Genomic DNA, 21,481 nt, shown 5'->3' on the forward strand with positions numbered 1-21,481 from the left:
AGGATTATTATTTTTATTTACAGAAACTTACTTGGCTATGTTTTTCTGTGTAGAATTGTAAACTAAACATTTCCGCATCTGACATAATACAACATTTAACTCTCTTATTTATTTTTGTACGTCCCCGTATTTTCTATTGCCTCTGACATGTATTGCAGTCAACACCACTTTGCTCCCCATAACTTTCTTTTCTTTTTTTGTGTTCAGTTTCTCTTTCTTGCCTTGCTCTGTGTACCAGTGTGTGTCAGACTTTGTTACAAGGTTTCTGTATGTTTATACAAGATGACTAGAGTCAGTTTGACCTGCTGTATGATGGAGTTTGTACACACTGTTTGTTCACAAACCCTCTTATTTCTGTGTTCTCTCACCCCTCCCTCATTTCTGCTTTCTCTCTGTCTCTATATTTGAGAACTTTCTTGGTTAGGATTTCGGTCAAAGGAACTGTTATGGATGTCTATTTTTAGATTCTAACCCTGACCTGAGATTCGTACCCCAGGATGACTTTGATCCCTACAGTGGTCGTCATGGTGAATATGCCCCAATGACAGCCCCTAATTTGGAATCCCGTCCTGACTTTGATCAATCTAACATGAGTGAGTATCATATACAGAATGCACTGATAAAATATAATAGCTGTTCTCATTAAGTACATGGTCTTGTTCATCTTAACGTTTGTTGTTGTGGAGATTCAGTATAAAGTCATTGTCATCTTCATGTATACTTCATATCTCAATGACGAGTAAACAGGTAAAGGGACTTGAAATATTTTTTCTGTCCTTTCTTCTTCCTTTCTACATCAAATCTCCTTTTCTCTTGTCTCTCTGTCCATTTTCTCTGTTTCTTGTATTGAATTCAACTGGAGGAAAAACTATCTTGGATAGGCTGTTGGTTAGAGGATTTTCCATGGATGTCTATTTTTAGATTCTAACCCTGACCTGAGATATATACCCCAGGATGACTTTGAACCTTATGATGGTCGTCATGGTGAATATGCACCGATGACACCTCAGAATCTGGAATCACGTCCTGACTTTGATCATTCTAACATGAGTGAGTATCCCATAATTCATTGGTATTTAGACATAGGGAACATCACTTGTCAGTGTTTTTTTGACTGTGTTGAAAGGTCTAGTGTCTAGATTTGACACCTGGTCTTATGGCTGGTCTTGGGGAATGATTTGAAGGCCATTGGATGTATCTGGGAGCTCATTTTCAGGGAAACATAATCCTTAGAGTGTGAAAAATTAGAGCTTTCATGCTTAAAGTTAGTTTTCATGCTTAATTAATGTTAGATTTCATGCTAAATGTATTGTTTACAGTAATGGAGGTTTGAAGGAGATCTTACATGAAAGAATGAATCAGATATGTTTCTATAAATAGGGCATGTTACACTTAATTGACATATGTTACAGGTATATGTTAAATTTTCTGTTTAGGTGGATATAATGATCAGCCACCAACACAGTATGATGATCGCTATAGTAACGATGGCCGCGGTACCCCACAGAGGGGGATGTATGAGGACAACATCCCGCGATTAGAGGCCGCCCTCGTAAACGCACCATCCAGGGAGCATTTCTCTGACGGCAGGCGTACACCATCAATACAAGGAGAGGGTAGGCATACATGTGATATGTACAGGCTGTACGCAAAATGTACAGTTTTTCGAGCCCATTCATCGTGTACCGGCGGGACACCAAAATTCACGGAATATGAAAATTTGTACAGTATTTTGAATTTCTCGCTAAATGCCGCCATTTTCCTCTCATTCTCGCTCGCGAGACACTGGAAAACATCACCTGTGTTGACACTTGACCTGATGATAATTGTGTAGTGTACACAAACCATCGCGTGCGAAGGTGTGAACTGCCAATTGGGATAATTATCTTGCTATAAATTCGTATCAAATGCCCCTTTAAGTAGCTTTATTTTTTAAGGGGTACTTAATTACTGTTAATGTACTTGATTGAAAAAAATTAAGCCAACTTCTAAATTTGATATACATGACTTAATATACGTGAATCTGACCCAGATCTTCGTAGGTATAAAATATACGATGTTTATTACAATGATTACGATGGAATTTCAGTAGAATTTAAGCAATATTTTATACCATTTTTTGTACCGTTTTTTGATAGGCAGTGTACAGTTTTTTCACCCAAATTCCAGTTTTTTTGTGGCTCCTGTACAGTTTTGTGGTCTTTGACTTATCACATGTATGGGTAGGAGAGATTTTGTTTCCTCCAGACATGCTAAATGTCTCACAGTTTACGTGTATTATTCTGTCTTGGTTAAAAAAAAAACAGAACTTAAAAACCTTGAACACATTGAATGAATGGAACATTGATTTATATTCTTGTTGGGTCACAGTGAATGTGGAAAGGCAAGTGGGGGAGTAAAAAATTAGATTCATCTTTTTAGTTTTGAGGAAAATCACTTCAGGTGCCTGACATTCATGTATAGAATAGATCAGAAACATGGATATGATAAAGCATTACTAAAGTAGACCAGGTACTGGCTGCTATTTTATAATGTGTGGGAATTATTGAGACATTGTTTCTATTTGCCTTTTATAAGTTGAGGTAGATGGAAGATATTTGACGGATAAGCGTACATTATCAAGTTTTTTCCCTCTCTAATGGCAAATTTTTAATACTGTAGCAGTACATTGGCATGGGTAGCGGACATAAGGCTGGGATTGATACGTGTCCTGGCTCGGGGGGACTTTATCTGGACTTGTAAATAATGACTTGAATGGTAACCAGCGGTGCTTTATATATAGCCATTGTGGGCTCTTTGTCAAGAATTTTGGCCTGATAAGGACCGGTGCAGTGATTGTAATTACACAGAAGTCTCTGTTTAGTGTTAGAATTCTATACACCCTCCACATCTATCAGGGCTAGAAGTGAACACACAGTGTGGGGATAATTAACTAATTAGCTAGATGCTTTTTTACTTGGATTTATGTCACTGAGGAATTCTATGAATTTTAATTGATGGATTTTCAGCTAACGGATATACGAGGTAGGTTTTTTAATTTGATTGACATTTATGGCAAGGTTAATGTTTTCAGAGTGACACCTTGTCAGTGAAGTGTTGGTTTTACAACTTTATTAAACCGAGAACACATTCAGGATTACAACAGAGTGAAGTAAAGAGACACAGAAATATAAAGTTAGGAGGGTGTCAGTAGTTACAGGGTGTTTAAGATCGGGGGAGATAAGGGTAGGTCTGCCTTGTACAAGGTCTCTGGTGGCTTTATATACAGAGCTTTTGTACTGGGGATTTAAACCTGATACACCTGGGTAAGGTAGTTAATTGATTTCCTGACCCAGTAATGGCTCTGTAGGGACAACTTTAAAGATTCTGCTCCACTGTCAACAAAACAAAAATTCAGATTATTATAAATGCATTCATTCATACTCTTTTGTTTCATCACTATCAAGTTCTATGTTTTCAACAATAAAAAATCTTTTTGAAGCAGAAATCTTTACAAGAATAGAACATGTAGAATGCACATTTTGTATTTGTGTTAATGTTTTGAAACTTCTGTAAAACAGTGTCTGATTTAAAGTTTTAAGTAATGAAGAAGGAAGAAATATTTTGAGGCTTATTTGGTTTATTTTGATTATTTTCAGTCATATTTCAAGTTATTGGGAAAAAATAAGAATAATTTGTTTTAAATTGGGAAATTGTAATTCAATTGAAAATTTTATGTTATATTTGAATGTTTAATTATCAAAGAAGAGACTTTAAGCCTTCTGTAAAGTGGTACTTCTGCTAGATTAGTTTACTTAGATTCTGAGGACTCGTGCCATGCTTCAGACATTTACAATTATGATTTACATTTAATTTAAAATGGAAAAGAGAAAATGGCTTCATGCAGTGCTAGTGAAGTTGTTCCAATTTTAAGGTTGAGAATTTTAACATCACATTGCATTCTTCTTCAACAGTTCAGTTACTACAGTGAGCATTCTCTGAATGTTCTTTAATTAGCCGTCTTAATGGTAATCCTTCTTTGACCCGGCCATGCCCCCAGACAAATAAACCATTATTGATTCTTACACATCTCCTTTTTACTCCTTCAGACTTTTTTATAGCTGTGTCTCACTGCAGCCTTAACCTGGGCAGACTGACAAATTATAAATAGCCATTATTGGTGTGCAAAAATCCCCATCAACACGATCAATCCATACAGTGTGAGATAGTTAATTCTCATTGATCTAGGGTCTAAAGACAGTCTCCATTTTTCTGGGAAACAAATGGATGAAAAAGATTGTTGATGTGAATTATTGATGGAATCAGGTGTCGTTTTATTTAAGAATGTCAGGTCTGAAGTATATTTGATATGAAATCTTACAATTTAGAAGACTGCATGATTGGTCAATAATGTCAGGATGGAGTTTTTTTTTTTAGAGAATTTTTAATGATTTTTTTGCAATTTAAGTGTTTGAAAAAGAGCTATGAATTTTTAGCAATTTTATCAATTTATTTCCACTAATCTTTTGACAGGAAATAGCTGGCGACCTCCTGACCTACAGGAAGTAATTGATTACCTGAGTCATCCTAACAATCAGGTCAAGGCCAATGCTGCTGCCTACTTACAGCATTTGTGTTACACAGACCAGGATATCAAGGTCAAAACCAGGTAGGGATATACTGACCAGGATAGCAAGGTCAAAACCAGGTGCGGTTATACTGACCAAGATGTCAAGGTCAAAACCAGGTGCGGTTATACTGACCAAGATGTCAAGGTCAAAACCAGGTAAGGTTATACAGACCAGGATATCAAGGTCAAAACCAAGTAAGGTTATACAGACCAGGATATTAAGGTCAAATCCAGATAAGGTTATACAGACTAGGATATCAAGGTCAAAACTAGGTAAGGTTATACAGACCAGGATGTCCAGGTCAAATCCAGGTAAGGTTATACAGACCAGGATATCAAAGTCAAAACCATCTACTGATTGACAGACATATATATACCAGGTAAGAATATGAATTTCGATCTATCTTTAGAAAATAAAAATATGACAGAAGTACGAGTATAGATTAACGCACCATATCATCACATTTGGTAAGGGTAGAATGTATCAAGACCCAAATTTGAATAAACATATGGCCAGGCATAATTGAAGCAAAACAATTTTGATAAATCATTATTTGAGGTAAAATAGACAGGACAATATTTAAGATTTACATTTCATAATGTAAAAAGTGTGCTGTACAGCATGTATAAATTTACACAAAGTGGCTTTAATAAGCATTACTTGAACGGCTTAGACTGTGTTCATTAAGGAGACCAGATGACACAGTTTGGTGTTTGTTCGATGGAATGAGAACAAAGATTTTAAAATTAGAATGAAGAATATCAAGAACTAGATCTTATTTTGTGAGAGATAAATATCTCAGTGAATTTATGTGGTGATCATTGATATCTTAAGTCAGTTGTTATGAATACCGTACACAATTCACCCAGAATAAGATTCTATATCCACTAAAGTTGATTACACGAAGAGATATTTGATGCTTGATTTCACTTCAGTCCTTGGGCAAATGTAGGTCACCTTGACTTTGTACAATAAGACATCTTAGATAAATATAGCTGAGATTTAGGGGAGAGTTATGGGAGACAGGAAGTACTGTTATGGAATATTACATTCCACAGAACATCAATGTAGTTAGACCGGTCCCAAGGTACTCTTACAAAGTGTATGATTGGTAAGTTCCCATTATTTGTCTAGCTCTGTTAGACCGGTTCCAAGGTACTCTTACAAAGTGTATGATTGGTAAGTTCCCATTATTTGTCTAGCTCCAGTTCAGAGTATATGACTGGTAAGATTTTCATTGTCTGTCTAGCTGCGTTAGATTGGTCCCAAGGTATTCTTACAAAGTCTATAATTGGTAACTTTCTCATTGCCTTTCAAGCTCCAAGATGTATGTTTTAAGTTACCATTTGAGCATGTTAATTTATGAACATGAGAAATACTTTTATTTTGTAAAAGGACACAAAATATATTAATTGCAGTATTAAAATATGTTCAGTGTTCGAGTTAAGCATCAGTGAGGTATTATAACCTGTACATCCTGGCATGTCAGACACTGCCGCATTGATCAATTTTATTGACACAGTGTTTGACCTGATGCGGTGGTGCCTGAGAAACTATTGATTAATTTTTTTTGGCCTAAAGTGCAGAATATTTTGCTTTGTATCTCTTAGTTTTAAATCATTTTGTCGTTTTGTTTGTACTATTTCAATGTGGCTATTTTGTCTTCAACAGGGGTCTTGATGGGATCCCCCCACTTGTGGAGCTGTTACACAGTGATTACCCTGAGGTCCAGAAGAATGCCTGCGGGGCCCTCAAAAATCTGTCCTACGGCCGAGGACCTGCAGGAACGGATAATAAGGTACGGGGATTATTATTTTTGTTTTATTTTAATGGAGAAGGTGGCAGTATTGGTTTATTAATGTTCAGCTTTTCACAGTTCCAATTTTAGTGAGATATGTCTGCAATTAAACTGTTTCCACTTTTGAACTTAGGGGGTACAAGTCTGAGGAAATCTGTGGGCTGTTTGTCATTGTGGATTTTGTTTTTGTTACAGAAAGCAATCGCCAATGCAGGTGGAATTACGGAGTTAATTCGTCTTATACGTAAAACTCGGGAAGAAGAAATCAAGGAATTGGTGACAGGCATTTTGTGGAATCTTTCGTCTTGTGAGGTAAATTTTGTTTTGTGATATGGATGAATATTCACACATTAATACTCTCTGTCTTTTGTTTGTATCAATGACAGAATTATTAACAAGAATATCCCTAGGATATCTTGTTTCACATTTTAGGGGTAACAAACCTTATTTAGGCTTATAATGAATCAAAGTATTCAGGAAAGTTTTCCAGGTTTAGTCAAAACTGTTTTCACTTATATTGTAGTTAAAAAATTGAGAAGTTTGTCGAGGTGTTTAAGAATTTTTTGTTTCTTTTGACATAGAAAGATCTTGGTGCCCAACCTTAATTAAGTGGAAAATTTAGAAACTGATTTTGCTTATAAAATCCCGACTGTTTATCAAGAAATATGTGTGTGTTATAGATATAATTAGCAAGTGGTGGTAGAAATAAGTATGTTCAGAGCTCATTTGTAACTCTCCATATATTAATGTGAACATTTGTCTTGTTTCAGGAGCTGAAGCCGAAGATAATCGCGGAGGGGTTACCAGACATAGTCAGTCATGTCATTGTACCATACTCCGGCTGGGAACAACGTAAGATGATGGAGTATGAACCATGGACTACAGTGTACAAAAATGCAACAGGAATCATCAGGTTAGAGGAAGAGAAATGTTGTGAATGATTTAGATTTATCTCTGAGTCAGTAATAATCGGTATCATGAGGAATTATAAGTCCTGTGGTTTGTATGTCATGTCTATAGTTACAATGTACTTGGAAATATTTCCAGGATTTATTTTTTCTTCACCTTTGTTTGAGGCACATGGCTTTAGTAATTAGGGTTTAACACAATGAAGAGGAACTGTCGCATGGGATACCTTTGCATCATTTGAAATGGAAATAACTTAATTTTCTCTTTGATCAGTAACAAGTGTTTAATGATATAAAAAAAAAATCATTTTTTGGCAAATCATCATTTACCAGTGTGCATAATCTGAAGGTAACAAATGATTAGAAACTTTGAATATATTTTATGGTAACTGAATTAAAAGAAGTCCATTACAAAAAATAATATTCTAAAGACTGGCAACTATGCCACATGCTTACGGGAAAAAGAGAGGTAACTCATGCTACAGCCAGCTTAGTTAAAAAATAAAAATACCTACTATATTAAGTAAGAGTGCAACGATACACCAACCTCACGATACGATACGTATCACGGTATTCAGTACACGATACGATACGTATCACGATACATGACAAGGTAAAGAAGTCTTTCAAGTTTGTCATTATATTTTTTTAAAACTCGACAGGATTATATCAAATGTTCATATTTTTGATAATTAAAATATCAATTTGTTAACGTTATTTGGATTGATAGGCAGATCTTTGAGTTGTAACAATATTCTGAACCAATGAAGAACATTTACATGGAAGGAACTACGGTAGCCTGGATTCGAAGTTCACATATGACTTATTTATAGAAGAAGGCCTTTCCTCATAATCTTCCTTTTAAATTGGAATGACAAAGGAAGACATTCATTCTTTTATTCCTTTTATTTACATAGAAAACCAGTCGTCATATTTCTCGTGTTATCACGTTCTAGTCCACAAGTTGGAAATGCATGTGTGGTGAGATACCGTGTATTACCATTATGATAGAATATTTTTAGATCTAAAGGGTTTTTCATTTGTCTTAACATCTATTACTTTTAATCACATTAGGAATTAGATAAAGTCCTTCACCGTGTTAAGTCTGAGGTCTGTAAGATGCTGGAGATGAGTTTAATTGTCGTTACTCGACCTCATTTTTTGCGCGGAAGCCATTTTGAAATTGTAAACGAGGAAACAAAACGGACGATTCGGATAATTCTGGACCGATTGAACCGAATCGTGATATCAGTTTAGCGTATCATGAATTGAACCGTGGGAAAATATACCGCGATATATGGTCAAATGGTTTATCGTTGCACCCTTAATATTAAGTGTAGAAATGTTTTTTCCTGACTCGCTGAGAAACTAAAATTTTATTTAGAGCTAAATTTATGTATTTTGTGTAGTTTTTTAAAATGTATTTTGTGTAATTTTTAAACGTTGGTAAAGCATGGGGATACGAAACATTGATTCCAAACAAAAGAAAATTGTCAAAAATCCTGGAAAACGGAAAATAAAATAATGAAATACTTAATGTTTGTACATAAAATGTGATGTGCCTCTCAGGCCTTTGATTTTTTTTTGTAAGTTTTGTGTTTGTTTTTCAGAAATCTGAGTTCAGCGTATAAAGACGATGAAATGAGGGGTTATGACACGAGAAATAAACTAAGAGAGAGCAGTCGATTAGTGAACAGTTTAATTTATACTCTCAAAATCTCTAGAGACAAAAGGGATCGTGAAAATAAAATTGTGGAGAACTGTATGTGTGCTTTACGGAATCTCTCATTCCGAATTCAAGAAGTGACAGAACAGGACTTTTATAAAAAACGAACAGAGACGTTAAAACGTCGCCAGCAGCCAGACAAGGGTAGGTAACTCTAGACGTTAAAACGTCGCCAGCAGCCAGACAAGGGTAGATAACTCTGTGGAGGTTGGAGAGTGGTGTCAGAGGGGTGTTGGAGGACTTACATGTACTTCTGTTATGTCAGTAATTATAATGATGTTTTCAAGTCTGCCTTGTGGTTTTTAAATTGGAAAGAGGAATCTAACATTTTAAAACCAGGACTGTTCTTTCAAATTCAAGTAATGCCATATTTTTGTATGGAAAAAAAGAAAACGATGAAGTGCTTTACATTTTGCAGGGTTCGACATTAAAATTAGTCCGTTAGTCTCAGACTAGTACATTTTCATTTGGAATAATAAAATATGTGGCTAATTGGTCCGATTGTACCATTAAAAATTTCTGGAAAACAAAATAAATTAGTTACAGATGTTCGACAACTTTTACGGGAAAATCCCGCATGTATGTTTAGCTTTCTAGATTGACACAAAAGAAAGATGTCTAAGGTTTTGGTTGTATCGATTAAAAAAGAACAAGATCAGGAATACGATCATACTTCCTGATCACGAGATTTCAACAAATCTGTGGAATAAAACACTTCATGTAAAATTAAGTATAAAACGTACATTGTAATATTTATTTTTAAATTAATTGTTTCAAAACATTCATTTTCCTTTTCTTTTGACGGACTCGTAAAATTAAAGAAGTGCTAGTTCGGTTGGACTAATGCCTAAAAATATTAGTGTCGAACCCTGTTTTGCAAGGAAGTTCCTATGAATGTGCATCATTTAAGGAAATATCTGAGGCACATATTTAAGCAAATACTTTAATCTAAGTTCTCAGCATTTTTCAAGGTGATCTTTTTGTAGAACATTTGACATTTTGAACCTGAAAACTTTGAACACATTTAAAGCTTCTTCATTATGAGGATACAAGGAGTCTTTTACAAAATAAGATATACAGTGATTAAAAAAGAAAATTATTATTAAAACAGCAGGATTAGTTTTAGAAATTTAAGCTGTGAATTTTTGGGAAATTAGAAATTTAAGCAAGGGAAAACTGCCAGATATCCCAGGTAGTTTGAGACATTAAAATATTCTTCATTATACATTTATCTATATGATTGTGCTTTTTTTTTCATTTATAAATGTGTTATTTGTTTTTTTCACAGAAACAACAGGGTGCTTTGGAGGGGGAGGAAATAAGAAGAAGGGAACAGCAGCCAAAAAAGGAAAACCCGACATGAATCAAAAGTAAGTCATCCTGTAACAATGGCTATTCCAAGACTAGATCTGTTTGTTTTGAACAATTTTACAGATATTGACTATTGTTGAAGACGTACACTTAAAATTATTTTCAAGATGCAAAGGAATGTAATTTTGACAAAAAATCATGTAAAATTTTGAATTCTACTCAGAAACTTTGATGTATTGTTACAGTGCTGAGATACATCTGCCACCGGGGGCGCAGGAATTCAAGGCTCTCTGGAAGCAGGAGACAGTCACGCTGTATCTAGATATACTGAAGGAGAGTTCTAACCCAGTAACAGTAGAGGCAGCAGTGGGGGCAGTACAAAACCTAACAGCCTGTTACTGGAAGGTAGGAAAGTGGGGGGACTAAGCTGGGGGGGGGGGCAAAACAAAACCTAACAGCCTGTTACTGGAAGGTAGGAAAGTGAGGGCGAAAATGGGGGGGGGGGGGCACTAAGCTGTGGGGGGCATACAGAACCTAACAGCCTGTTACTGGAAGGTAGGAAAGTGAGGGGGAAAAGGAGGGGGGGGGGGCACTAAGCTGTGGGGGGCATACAGAACCTAACAACTTTCTACTTGAAGGTAGGACAGTGAAGGGGAAAAATGGTGTGTGATGTGGGGGGTTACAAAACTTAACAGCCTTTTACTGGAAGATAGGACAAGGAGGGGGAGGGGTGTAACCCAAACTAGAATTAAAAAAATTGATATACTGTGACCAGAGTGTCTAAAAATATGCTGTTTCTAGTTAATATCAACTTGTAAAATGAATTTATAACTGTTTTGATTGTATATGATGATTAAATGATCCTTTTTTCCATTGCATGGTCTCATAAATCAAGTGTAGATTACAAAACAATTTGTGTGTAAGCAGTTTATGACACTATGCAATCCAAATAAAAATGATCATCGAAAGCTTAAAATGTTCTTTCCAGTTAATATCAGATTTAATGATCAATTAATACACTCTATATTTATGTATTTATGTTGTTGTGGATAATACATGTTCCTGTAATATGGTGATCTTACAAAATTCACAAAAGCTTGTTTTGTTTTTCAGTTTGCAGATGATGCCAGAGCTCTAGTGAGGATAGAGAAAGGGCTGCCCTCATTGGTTGATTTACTGGGTCAAGATCGAGATGACCTTGTGTGTCACTCAGCCCTCGCACTACGCAACTTAGCCATTGATGAGAGGAATAAAGAGCTGATAGGTAAACTGTTCAATTTAAGGAAGTGTGTATATTCAACATATAACATACAAGGAGCTGATAGGTAAACTGTTCAATTTAAGGAATTGTGTATATTCAACATATAACATACAAGGAGCTGATAGGTAAACTGTTCAATTTAAGGAATTGTGTATATTCAACATATAATGTACAAGGAGCTGATAGGTAAACTGTTCAATTTAAGGAAGTGTGTATATTCTACATATAACATACAAGGAGCTGATAGGTAAACTGTTCAATTTAAGGAAGTGTGTATATTCAACATATAACATACAAGGAGCTGATAGGTAACTGTTCAATTTAAGGAATTGTGTATATTCAACATATTAACGTTATGTAAGAGGAACAGTATACAGGAAATTTTGAGTCACCATCTGATTGAGGCATTATTAGCAAAAATGAAATGTAGCTAATAATTTGATCACAAAATTGTTTGAGAAAATAAAAAAAGATTTATCCCTGAAATCATGAAAATTAGTTACATTAATTATGATAAATTACTATTTTAGGATAAAATATTATTGTTTTTCTAGGTAAATATGCCTTGAAGCCCATAATTAACACCCTACCACTGGAGAAACAAAAGGAGAATGTCCCTGATAAGACAATATGTGCTGCTGTGGCTCTCCTTATAGAACTACTGAAGAACAGTGTAGACTTCGCACAGTAAGTGATGGATTTTAGATGTGTTTATAGAATGAAACTCATTGCATACATGATTTTTTTTTAATTTGGCTTATATTTGGTAATTTCTTTTCTTCAGAATGTTTGTGAGAGAAAAGGGCATTCCTAGATTAAAGTTTGTGAAATTTGCTCCAGGAAAGTTTCAGAAGAAAACCAAAGACCAAGTACAGAGGGTAAGTTTGGGAGACTTCTGCTAAAAAAAAAGAAATATACAACTAAAACAGACGTGTCAGTGGTAGAAGATTTCTGTTTGTGAACAGTCTCACTTGTGACTTCAGATTTTACTGTAGTTTCTTTCATTGACAGCTTCTGGATAAACTATGGGAGTTTAAGTCACTTCATGGGGAGTTGATACAGAATGGTCTGACAGAACAGGAGGTGAAGGCCCCAGCCTCAGCCAGCAGGTACATAGTCTGTACATACAGAGTTAATCTGATAATACCCCCCCCCCCCCTTCCAGTCCCCCAGTAGGTATGTAGTCTGTACATACAGAGTTAATCTGATAATACCCCCCCCCCTCCCCCTTTCCAATCCCCCAGTAGGTATGTAGTCGGTTTACAGAAAGTTAATACAGAAAAAGAGGGCAAAGGCCCGAGTGTCAGCCAACAGGTATTTAGTCTGTACATACAGAGTTAATCTGATAATACCCCATCCCCCACCCCCTCCCTTCCAATCCCCCAGTAGGTATGTTTCAGTTTACAGAGAGCTAATACCAAAAAAAGAGACAAAAGCCCAAGTGTTGGCCAGCAGTTATGTAGTCAGTTTGCAGAGTAATATGAAATGATAAAAGGCACCTCAACCCCTCCCCCAGTTATGTGTCTACATTTACCGTGGCAGGCTTTCTCCACGAAATGACACAAGTCTATGTGAAATTAAAGTATCTTTAGTGGCAGACTGTGTCCATGTAATGCCACTCACAAAAATTTTGCTATAGAAGGTGGTGTAGAATTTAACCTACACTTAGCTCCTTATGTTGATAAACCTCTTCTGGTACATACAGTACTGTGAAATACCTGCATTTTTGTATTTTGTAAGTATTCGTAATTTTAAGCATCTTTAATTGTTAGATTAACACAAGCCACTTGATATTGTTAATGACTTCTGTTCCTGACCTTTTCTCGTTTGAACTATTACTAAGTATGAGGTGACAGTTAGTCTATAGAGAGTCTGTGTACAGTATATTTTAACAAGATTTATCACCATGAATTCTTCCTCTCCAGACCACCAAACACAGGAGCCCCCAGCACCACCCCTTACAGTACGATGAGTCGTGGTATGGAGAGCCATGGTTATGATGATAACACTTTGTCACCAGGGCGACCAATGAACAAACCATATATACCTGCCAATGGGGGTTACCATGGCATGGTTCAAGGTCACAGCAACCCTGCCATGAACGTAGAAGGTATGTACTGAAAATCAAAGTTATATTTTTTTAGTAACGTTTTTTTATTTATATCTGTTCTTCAGTTCTGAAACTCTATGAAACTGATGATTCTGAATGTGATGATTGTATGTTTTTATTTTGTAGAACCTTACTCCTATGATGACAGAAGAAGGGTGAGTTTTCCAGAGTCATCAAATAATCACAACCCCAAAGGACTGTTTCCAGTAAAACAAAAAAAAAGATCCCTGGATGGCAAAAAAAAATAGTCTTCTATTCATGGGGATGCTTATGAATAAATTGATTCTATAGTGGGTTGATTAAGTTGATAATTTACATCTCTCCATGGTACTGTATGTACTGTTGGAAATCTCTTCTAGCCCTGCCTGTTTGGGATAATAAACGTAAATTATTTTCCTGATTATAACATAGTCCAGATTCTGGAAAACATTGATTACCTTAGATTTCCTAATATAAAAATTACTTCTATCCCGGGTTCCTGTATGAAAAAATAAATTCTGTGCATGGTCCCTTTTGAAAGAAAGAAAATCTAGGGTTGGTACTCCATGAAATTTTCTGGAGTCCTGGGGTAGAGTAGATTTTTTTACTGGTCCAGGAATAGTCCTAATAGGCAATCTTTAACTTGGAGTAATTAATTTAACCTCACCTATAATTGATGAGAATGGATTAAGATGTGTAAATACATTAGTTGGAAACCAAAATAAAGTTTGCTCATGTCAGTGTAATGCAAATGAAATGTCAATTTATTTTTTTTAAGAGCGGAGAAAAAAAGGATAGTACAAGTATAAAATATACATGTTTCTAATACTAATTCCTCATTCACTGTGATCTGATGTGGCAGTATTTTTGTTTTTTAGGGTGAGGAGATTCCGATGAGAGACATTGGTTATGCCCCTTTAGATGAGGACAGGAGGGAAAGGAAAACCCCTGTAGGTGGCGTCCCCCTCTTCCCGGGATTACAACCAGTAAGTCAATGTTAATGAAGTCCTCTCAGTCAACAATATATATCTCAAAAATGTAAATATTAGAAGATCAGATTAAAAACTATTTTTTATCAATCATTTGTGAGCTTAATGTAGCCTATATGGTACTCAGTGCATTGATATTTCTGTTTTAGCAACAGCAAGCTCAGCCACAATCTGTGTCACATGGAGGAGAACCTTTATATGCTCAAGTCAATAAAAACAAACGCAGAGACGACTTAGGCCCTGGTTATCAGGTGAATCTAGGTGAACCAGGAAGTCCAGCAGGGGGTGCTGACTCCTGGGTATAGTGTTTTGTGACAATAAGTGCTAAGGAAAATGTAAAACAACATATTGGACTCTTCTGCAATAGATTACTGAGGAATGGATATACTCAGAGGTTGTGATCAATGAGGAGTGGATGTACACAAGTTGTGATTGTCAAGGGTTGTGTAAGATTTTGGAATTTACCTCCTGAAGGTTGTGATTAGAGATTTCTTATTGTGAAGGAAAAACTTGAATGAATTGCAGCAGTAAAACAAAACCCTCTTAACAGAAGAATGATCTGAAGAGAAGATTTGTGACCCTCCTTAATGAATAAGCATTTATCAATGCTCACATGTCTCATGTCCACAAACTCGTTACCATGGACTCGAGTTGTGCACCAAGAAGTGAGATACTGTTGATTATGTCTTTTGATGAACGACTCTTTTGTTGTGCCTGTGAATGTATAGCAGTACTATATGTAAGCGATAAGCTGCTAGGACATTATTCCAGTAGTAGTCAGCCATTGGTGATATGTAGGCCACCCGATATTACTGTTGCTTCAGATGTATCAGACATATTATTTATTATAGAACAACATTCCCTTTTAAAATAAGCATTTCTCAAATATACATAATTCATAGACTGGCTAGTGAATTTTTTCCAAAGAGTTTTATCATATATACCCATGTTTATAATGTATTGTATTTTTAGCTGATTAATGTTATTTTTTGGGTCAGCTATTCCAGATTTTTGTACATGGTCATGAGGTTATTGTAGATACAGATATCATTTACACTTTTAACATGATTTACAATATTAGCATTTCACAAGATATTTCCATCGCACTCTATGCACTTAATTGCCTAGCTTCATTTCTTCTTCACTAAATAAAAGGTGTGAAAGGCATTCCACTTAGTGGCCTATTTGAAGCCTAGGAATACAGCAATATAAAAGTAGTTGTGCAAAGCATGAGCAAATTCAACTACATGGCCATTACATGAATCTTATCCACCCTACATATTGATCACAGACTTTGGGCATTAACATGATTAAAGTAAAGTGTTGGTGTACATGGTATAGTCCTACATAATTATATAGAGTTGTGGGACTTCTATTTTCAGCCCATTTTATCATCCAATATTTGACAAGTGATTGTTTGCCATGTACTTTAGTGCATAAAAGCACAGTTAATCATTGTACCATACTGCAGCGATTCGTTAGTCAGTGTTACCATGGAAATGTACTTTTAGAAATTTATTTTTCTAGAATAAGGTTGTTAATGCATCATATCTATAAATCAAATCGGAATCATTCTATCACCACTCATCATTTTTTTTAATATATAAAATAAATTTTTTTACAAGACCAGGTTGTGTTAATTGTTCTTTTCTCAATTTGTAGATCTTTTAGAAATAGACATACTAAATAATCGATATTTGTCTCTGGTACAATAAACAAAGAAGCTGAGGGGGTTCAGGGTTCTCCATATCTGAATTTTTAACCATGGAGGAAGCTGTGTGAAAGCAAATTTTGATCAAAAGCACAAAGAAGATATGCGAACAAGGCGAGCAAACTGCCTATAGTGCGACAAACATGGTGAAATATAACAATATTTTCTGTGACATTTCATCTAAAAGGAGATGGGCGAACATAGCGTGCAGAAAGCCTATAGCTTCTTACATATAAAAATCATGTTCAATTTGTGAATTTAGTATTTAGAGTAAAGTTCTCATTATTGAAATTTATGAAATTATGATAAACAAAACGTTTCTGAGGAAAATTTTCTCTGCAAAATTAATTCTTTTATTGAAACAGTAATGTGGTATTCGTGGGGTTCGAACCTTAGCAATAAAAATCCTGAGTATCATTTCTTTTCTTTTTTTTCTTTTTTTTTTTTTTTGACTAACACGCTTACCACTAGACTACACAAGTCCTGTTGGACAGTGGTATTTAAATCATGTTTGTGATATGACCCTTGACTTAATGGACTTCAAGTATTTCTCGAAAAGATGCAAATGTTATGTCATAAAAGTATATTTTTAAGGTATAGTGGGTCTTTGCTCCATATTTTTGGAAACCAAAAAATATATATTTTTATGCAAACTTCGAGGATTAACTTTAAAATGAAAAAATGGAGCGAAGACCCACTCATATCGAAGAAAGTGATATAGTATGAGAAAATGACTCTTTTTGCCCTCTTTAGTGTGTGTACTATATTTTATGAGCAAATAATTTCAATCTTTGTGAGATTTTTGCAAATTGGTATAATTGAAATTTAATTTTTTCACCGTCATGTTTGTCACACTATAGACTTTTCGCTCGTCATGTTCACCCATCTTACAGTAATTTGCAACAATCTCAATAAGATTGAAATTATTTGCCTGTGAAATAGCATACACACAGCAAAGATGGCAAAAAAGTATCATTTTCTCATACTATAACACAATTTTTCAATAGGCCCCATGAGTAGGTCTTCGCTTCATAGTTTTGAAAGTTTATCCTTGAAGTTTGCGTAAAAATGTACACTTTTTGGTTAACCAAAACATGGAGCAAAGACCCACTGTACATTGGCAAGTCACGGTTATCCTGAGAAAAAAGGTTTAATTTATGAGTTTTTTCACTTATAAAACTGATTGTGAGTGATCTCCCGTGTAGAGTTCAAACCGATAAAGCGTATGTTACACAGGTAAACAAAAGCACGTGTGCTTCCTTCAACGGGTAGAATCAACAGAGAACAGTTCCTGGGTCGTGTGAAGGAATCACCATTTTAGTAAATACGAACAAAAAAACAAATCTATGACATTTTTTTAAAGTCAGTTTATAAATTACATAATAGAAACAATCAGCCAGTTTTTTAAACCAAATTATGAAAAATAATTAAATGCTAAGGGGAGTAACTCAGAAATAAAGAACGGTACCGGTGTTAGCAGTCTGATTAAAACCAGCCCCCCTTCAAAGGAGAAGGGGGGCATGTTTTAATCAGACTGCGGTGTTAGTTCTTCGCTTCATAGTTCTGAAAGTTTATCCTTGAAGTTTGCGTAAAAATGTACACTTTTTGGTTAACCAAAACATGGAGCAAAGTCCCACTTTACATTTGCAAGTCACGGTTATCCTTAGAAAAAAGGTTTAATTTATGAGTTTTTTTCACTTATAAAACTGATTGTGAGTGATCTCCCGTGTAGAGTTCAAACCAATAAAGCGTATGTTACACAGGTAAACAAAAGCACGTGTGCTTCCTTCAACGGGTAGAATCAACAGAGAACAGTTCCTGGGTCGTGTGAAGGAATCACCATTTTAGTAAATACGAACAAAAAACAAAAACAAATCTATGACATTTTTTTAAAGTCAGTTTATAAATTACATAATAGAAACAATCAGCCAGTTTTTTAAACCAAATTATGAAAAATAATTAAATGCTAAGGGGAGTAACTCAGAAATAAAGAACGGTACCGGTGTTAGCAGTCTGATTAAAACCAGCCCCCCCCCCCCCTTCAAAGGAGAAGGGGGGCATGTTTTAATCAGACGAGTGAAAGGAGAAGGGGGGCTGGTTTTAATCAGACTGCGGTGTTAGTATATCTGTATTGTTTCTATATTTTCATTTTCAGCCAAAATTCTAGATATCATAGGAATTGAGGATACAATAATGTATATAATACATAATCATTGTAAAATTAATAGGTTTTGGAGAAATCTCAGGGTGAAAAATTATGTAGGTCCTTTTTATCAATATAGAAAATGCATTGAGAATTGTAAAATTCTTATTCTATCTCAAATCATCCAAACAGAAACTTAGCTGCAGAACTGTAGCTCTTTGGTTGAAAAAATTCGGAAAGACAAACCAGAGAGCTACAGATCCAAGTATTGTAAAAACCTTCGATATACGGCGATGCTCTATAGTAACCGCTAATGATAAAACGCCGCTTAATGATAGAAATATCATTAAGCGTTGCAATTGCAACGCATAATGCCAAAAATTATATTGCATTAATAGTTGACATTCTCAACCGCTAATGCCTAATCGCCGCTTAATGAAAGAATTATATCATCAAGCGGTTGAGAATGTCGACTATTAGTGCAATAATTTATGACATTAAGCGTTGCAGTGCAACGCTTAATGATATTTCTATCATTAGGCGCCGTTTTATCATTAGCGCGGTTGCTATAACGCTTCTTTGTCGCTCGTTTCGGGGTATAATTTCTTGTATTATATGCGTTTCCTTAAAGGATAGTATTATTTAATTAACCATATTTTACTTGTATTCCTGTACTTTATTTACTTTTCAACGATCACAAACAGCCCTATATGGCCTTGGAATCTTAGCTTTTAAAATTCGCATTAAGACGTCCATGTGGTGGGGTCATGCTTAAATAACGCACTGTGACAACACGAAATGTAATAACAACGCAAAATGTAATAAACCCGGATTATTGCATTTTGCGTCAATATCAACGCAGAATGAAATAACACAAAATGTAATAACAGATTTTTTAGGGTGATTACATTTTGCGTAGAGGTCAACGCAAAATGTAATAACGCAAAATGTAATAACACGATTTTTGGATTATTAAATTTTGCGTTGTTACATTTTGCGTCGAGATTAAGCAAAATGCAACAACACAAAATGTAATATCACACTTTTTGGTCAGTGAGGCTGAGAATAATTTTCAATTGAGTAGTGGATGAAGAAAATAAACGGAAAGAAAATAACTTGAAACAAAAGGAAAAATAAATATATGCTAATTCTTACATTAGATCTGATTTCATCATATATTGATTTCATAAGCCATTTAAAATCAGTTGATATTCAAATCATTGGTGTTGCAAATTAGTAACGTGCGTGCGCACGTTAGGGTGTGTGTGTGTGGGGGGGGGGGTTATTTCGTTGATCAAGTGTATCAGTTTGCTTTACTTTTGATAGGCACGTGCATGATATTTAGAAAAGAAATCTATTTTCACTGGCAGGTGTAAATATAGCGGGAATGGGGTTTCTTGACTATTAAGATTTCATACTGTTTTACAAACCATGTGCATTGCAGACCAGCAAAAATAATTTTTTCTCTCTCTCTCTTCAATAATAAAATGGATAGTTTCTAGATTTCTGCATGCGCATAAAAATACAATGATCAACATACGAAGTAACCCCTTACCCCCCGCTTCTCCTCGCCAGACACACACACATACACTCCTAATTGCTAACCAATGTACACATGCACGTCGTGCATGCATATCAAGAGCTTTTCAAATTTTTCAAATATCTCTACTAAACTTCTTGAAGGTGTAAATAAAGAGGAGTGTGACATTAACGGCCTTTTGAATTTTGTACAATCTAAAATGGGTACAGAAATAGTTGATATCCCACTTATAAGTCCCGATGAAGTGCTTTACTTACTTAATAAGCTAGACGTTAGTAAATCATCAGGTGTAGATACCATTGGTCCACGTCTATTAAAACTTACTGCACAAATAATACATAAACCTGTGACCCACATAATAAATACTAGTATTACAACTGGTATTTTTCCTAAGAGTTTTAAACTTGCCAAAGTTACACCAGTTTTTAAGAAGGGAAACAAACTGGATCCAAATAACTACAGACCCATTTCTATTTTACCGACATTATCAAAAATTATAGAAAAACATGTGGCAAAATATATCCGATCTCTATTTTCAGACTTTGATCTTCTAATAGAATCTCAATCAGGTTTCAGAGAACTGCACTCATGTCAAACAGCCCTAACAAAAATTACAGATGAATGGTTATATGAAATGGATCAAGGCAAACTTGTTGGTACTGTCTTTCTTGACTTCAGTAAGGCATTTGACCTAGTAAATCATGAAATTCTTCTTAAAAAGCTACAGTGTTATAATTTTAATAAATTAACTTTACAGTGGTTTCGATCATATTTAAGTGACAGACTTCAAAGTGTCCATCTGTCTAACAAACAATCATCTTATCAGCAAGTCACAGCGGGAGTTCCACAGGGATCTATACTAGGGCCTCTTCTGTTTTTACTTTACATTAACGATCTTCCACTTAATATTAAAAATTCAAACATAGATTTGTTTGCAGATGATGCCACTCTACATGTCCCCGGCAAAGATTCCCAATCTATTGTAAATGCATTATCAATGGACATCGCTTGTATAGAAAAATGGTGCTCTCAGAATCAAATGGTACTTAATGCTTCAAAAACTAAATGCATGTTAATAGGCACACATCAGAAGAGATCAAAATTCTCAGAGCATGATTTTTCTTTATACATATCAAATCAGAAGCTAGACAACGTAACACATGAGAAGATTCTTGGAGTATATTTAGATAACTCTCTACAGTACAATGTACATATCGACCATGTGTGTAAGTCCCTGTCACATAAAATTTCTACCCTCCGAAGAATTAAAAAGTATCTTCCCACTCAAACACGCAAGCTGTTTTATAATGCATATATCATGCCTACTATTGATTACTGCCTTACAATTTGGGGCAATACATCCCGATCAAATCTTGACAGAATTCATAAGCTTCA

The 21,481-nt window shown here is 35.2% G+C and overlaps 1 protein-coding gene across 6 annotated transcripts in view; it reads left to right on the top strand.

Moving 5' to 3' along the window:
- Positions 1-16,321, top strand: part of LOC133186911 (catenin delta-2-like) — a 35,570-nt gene extending 19,249 nt beyond the window's left edge. For 5 of the 6 annotated variants that reach the window (XM_061322300.1, XM_061322297.1, XM_061322296.1 and 2 more), the window contains 18 exons: positions 465-593; positions 922-1,050; positions 1,437-1,616; positions 4,513-4,648; positions 6,282-6,408; positions 6,604-6,720; positions 7,179-7,321; positions 8,927-9,186; positions 10,331-10,412; positions 10,599-10,758; positions 11,467-11,617; positions 12,169-12,301; positions 12,399-12,492; positions 12,626-12,723; positions 13,540-13,724; positions 13,851-13,879; positions 14,582-14,689; positions 14,842-16,321. In XM_061322300.1, the coding sequence (XP_061178284.1) occupies positions 465-593; positions 922-1,050; positions 1,437-1,616; positions 4,513-4,648; positions 6,282-6,408; positions 6,604-6,720; positions 7,179-7,321; positions 8,927-9,186; positions 10,331-10,412; positions 10,599-10,758; positions 11,467-11,617; positions 12,169-12,301; positions 12,399-12,492; positions 12,626-12,723; positions 13,540-13,724; positions 13,851-13,879; positions 14,582-14,689; positions 14,842-14,997 (2,417 nt within the window). In that variant the 3' untranslated portion in view covers positions 14,998-16,321. The remainder of the gene's footprint in view (positions 1-464; positions 594-921; positions 1,051-1,436; positions 1,617-4,512; positions 4,649-6,281; positions 6,409-6,603; positions 6,721-7,178; positions 7,322-8,926; positions 9,187-10,330; positions 10,413-10,598; positions 10,759-11,466; positions 11,618-12,168; positions 12,302-12,398; positions 12,493-12,625; positions 12,724-13,539; positions 13,725-13,850; positions 13,880-14,581; positions 14,690-14,841) is intronic. The other variant, XM_061322299.1, reaches the window with a different exon arrangement.
- Positions 16,322-21,481: the final 5,160 nt, after the last annotated feature.

This window comes from Saccostrea echinata, unplaced genomic scaffold (assembly GCF_033153115.1).
Source record: "Saccostrea echinata isolate AGI-Se365-2 ecotype Australia unplaced genomic scaffold, CSIRO_AGI_Sech_v1 ptg000014l, whole genome shotgun sequence".
NCBI lineage: Eukaryota > Metazoa > Mollusca > Bivalvia > Ostreida > Ostreidae > Saccostrea > Saccostrea echinata.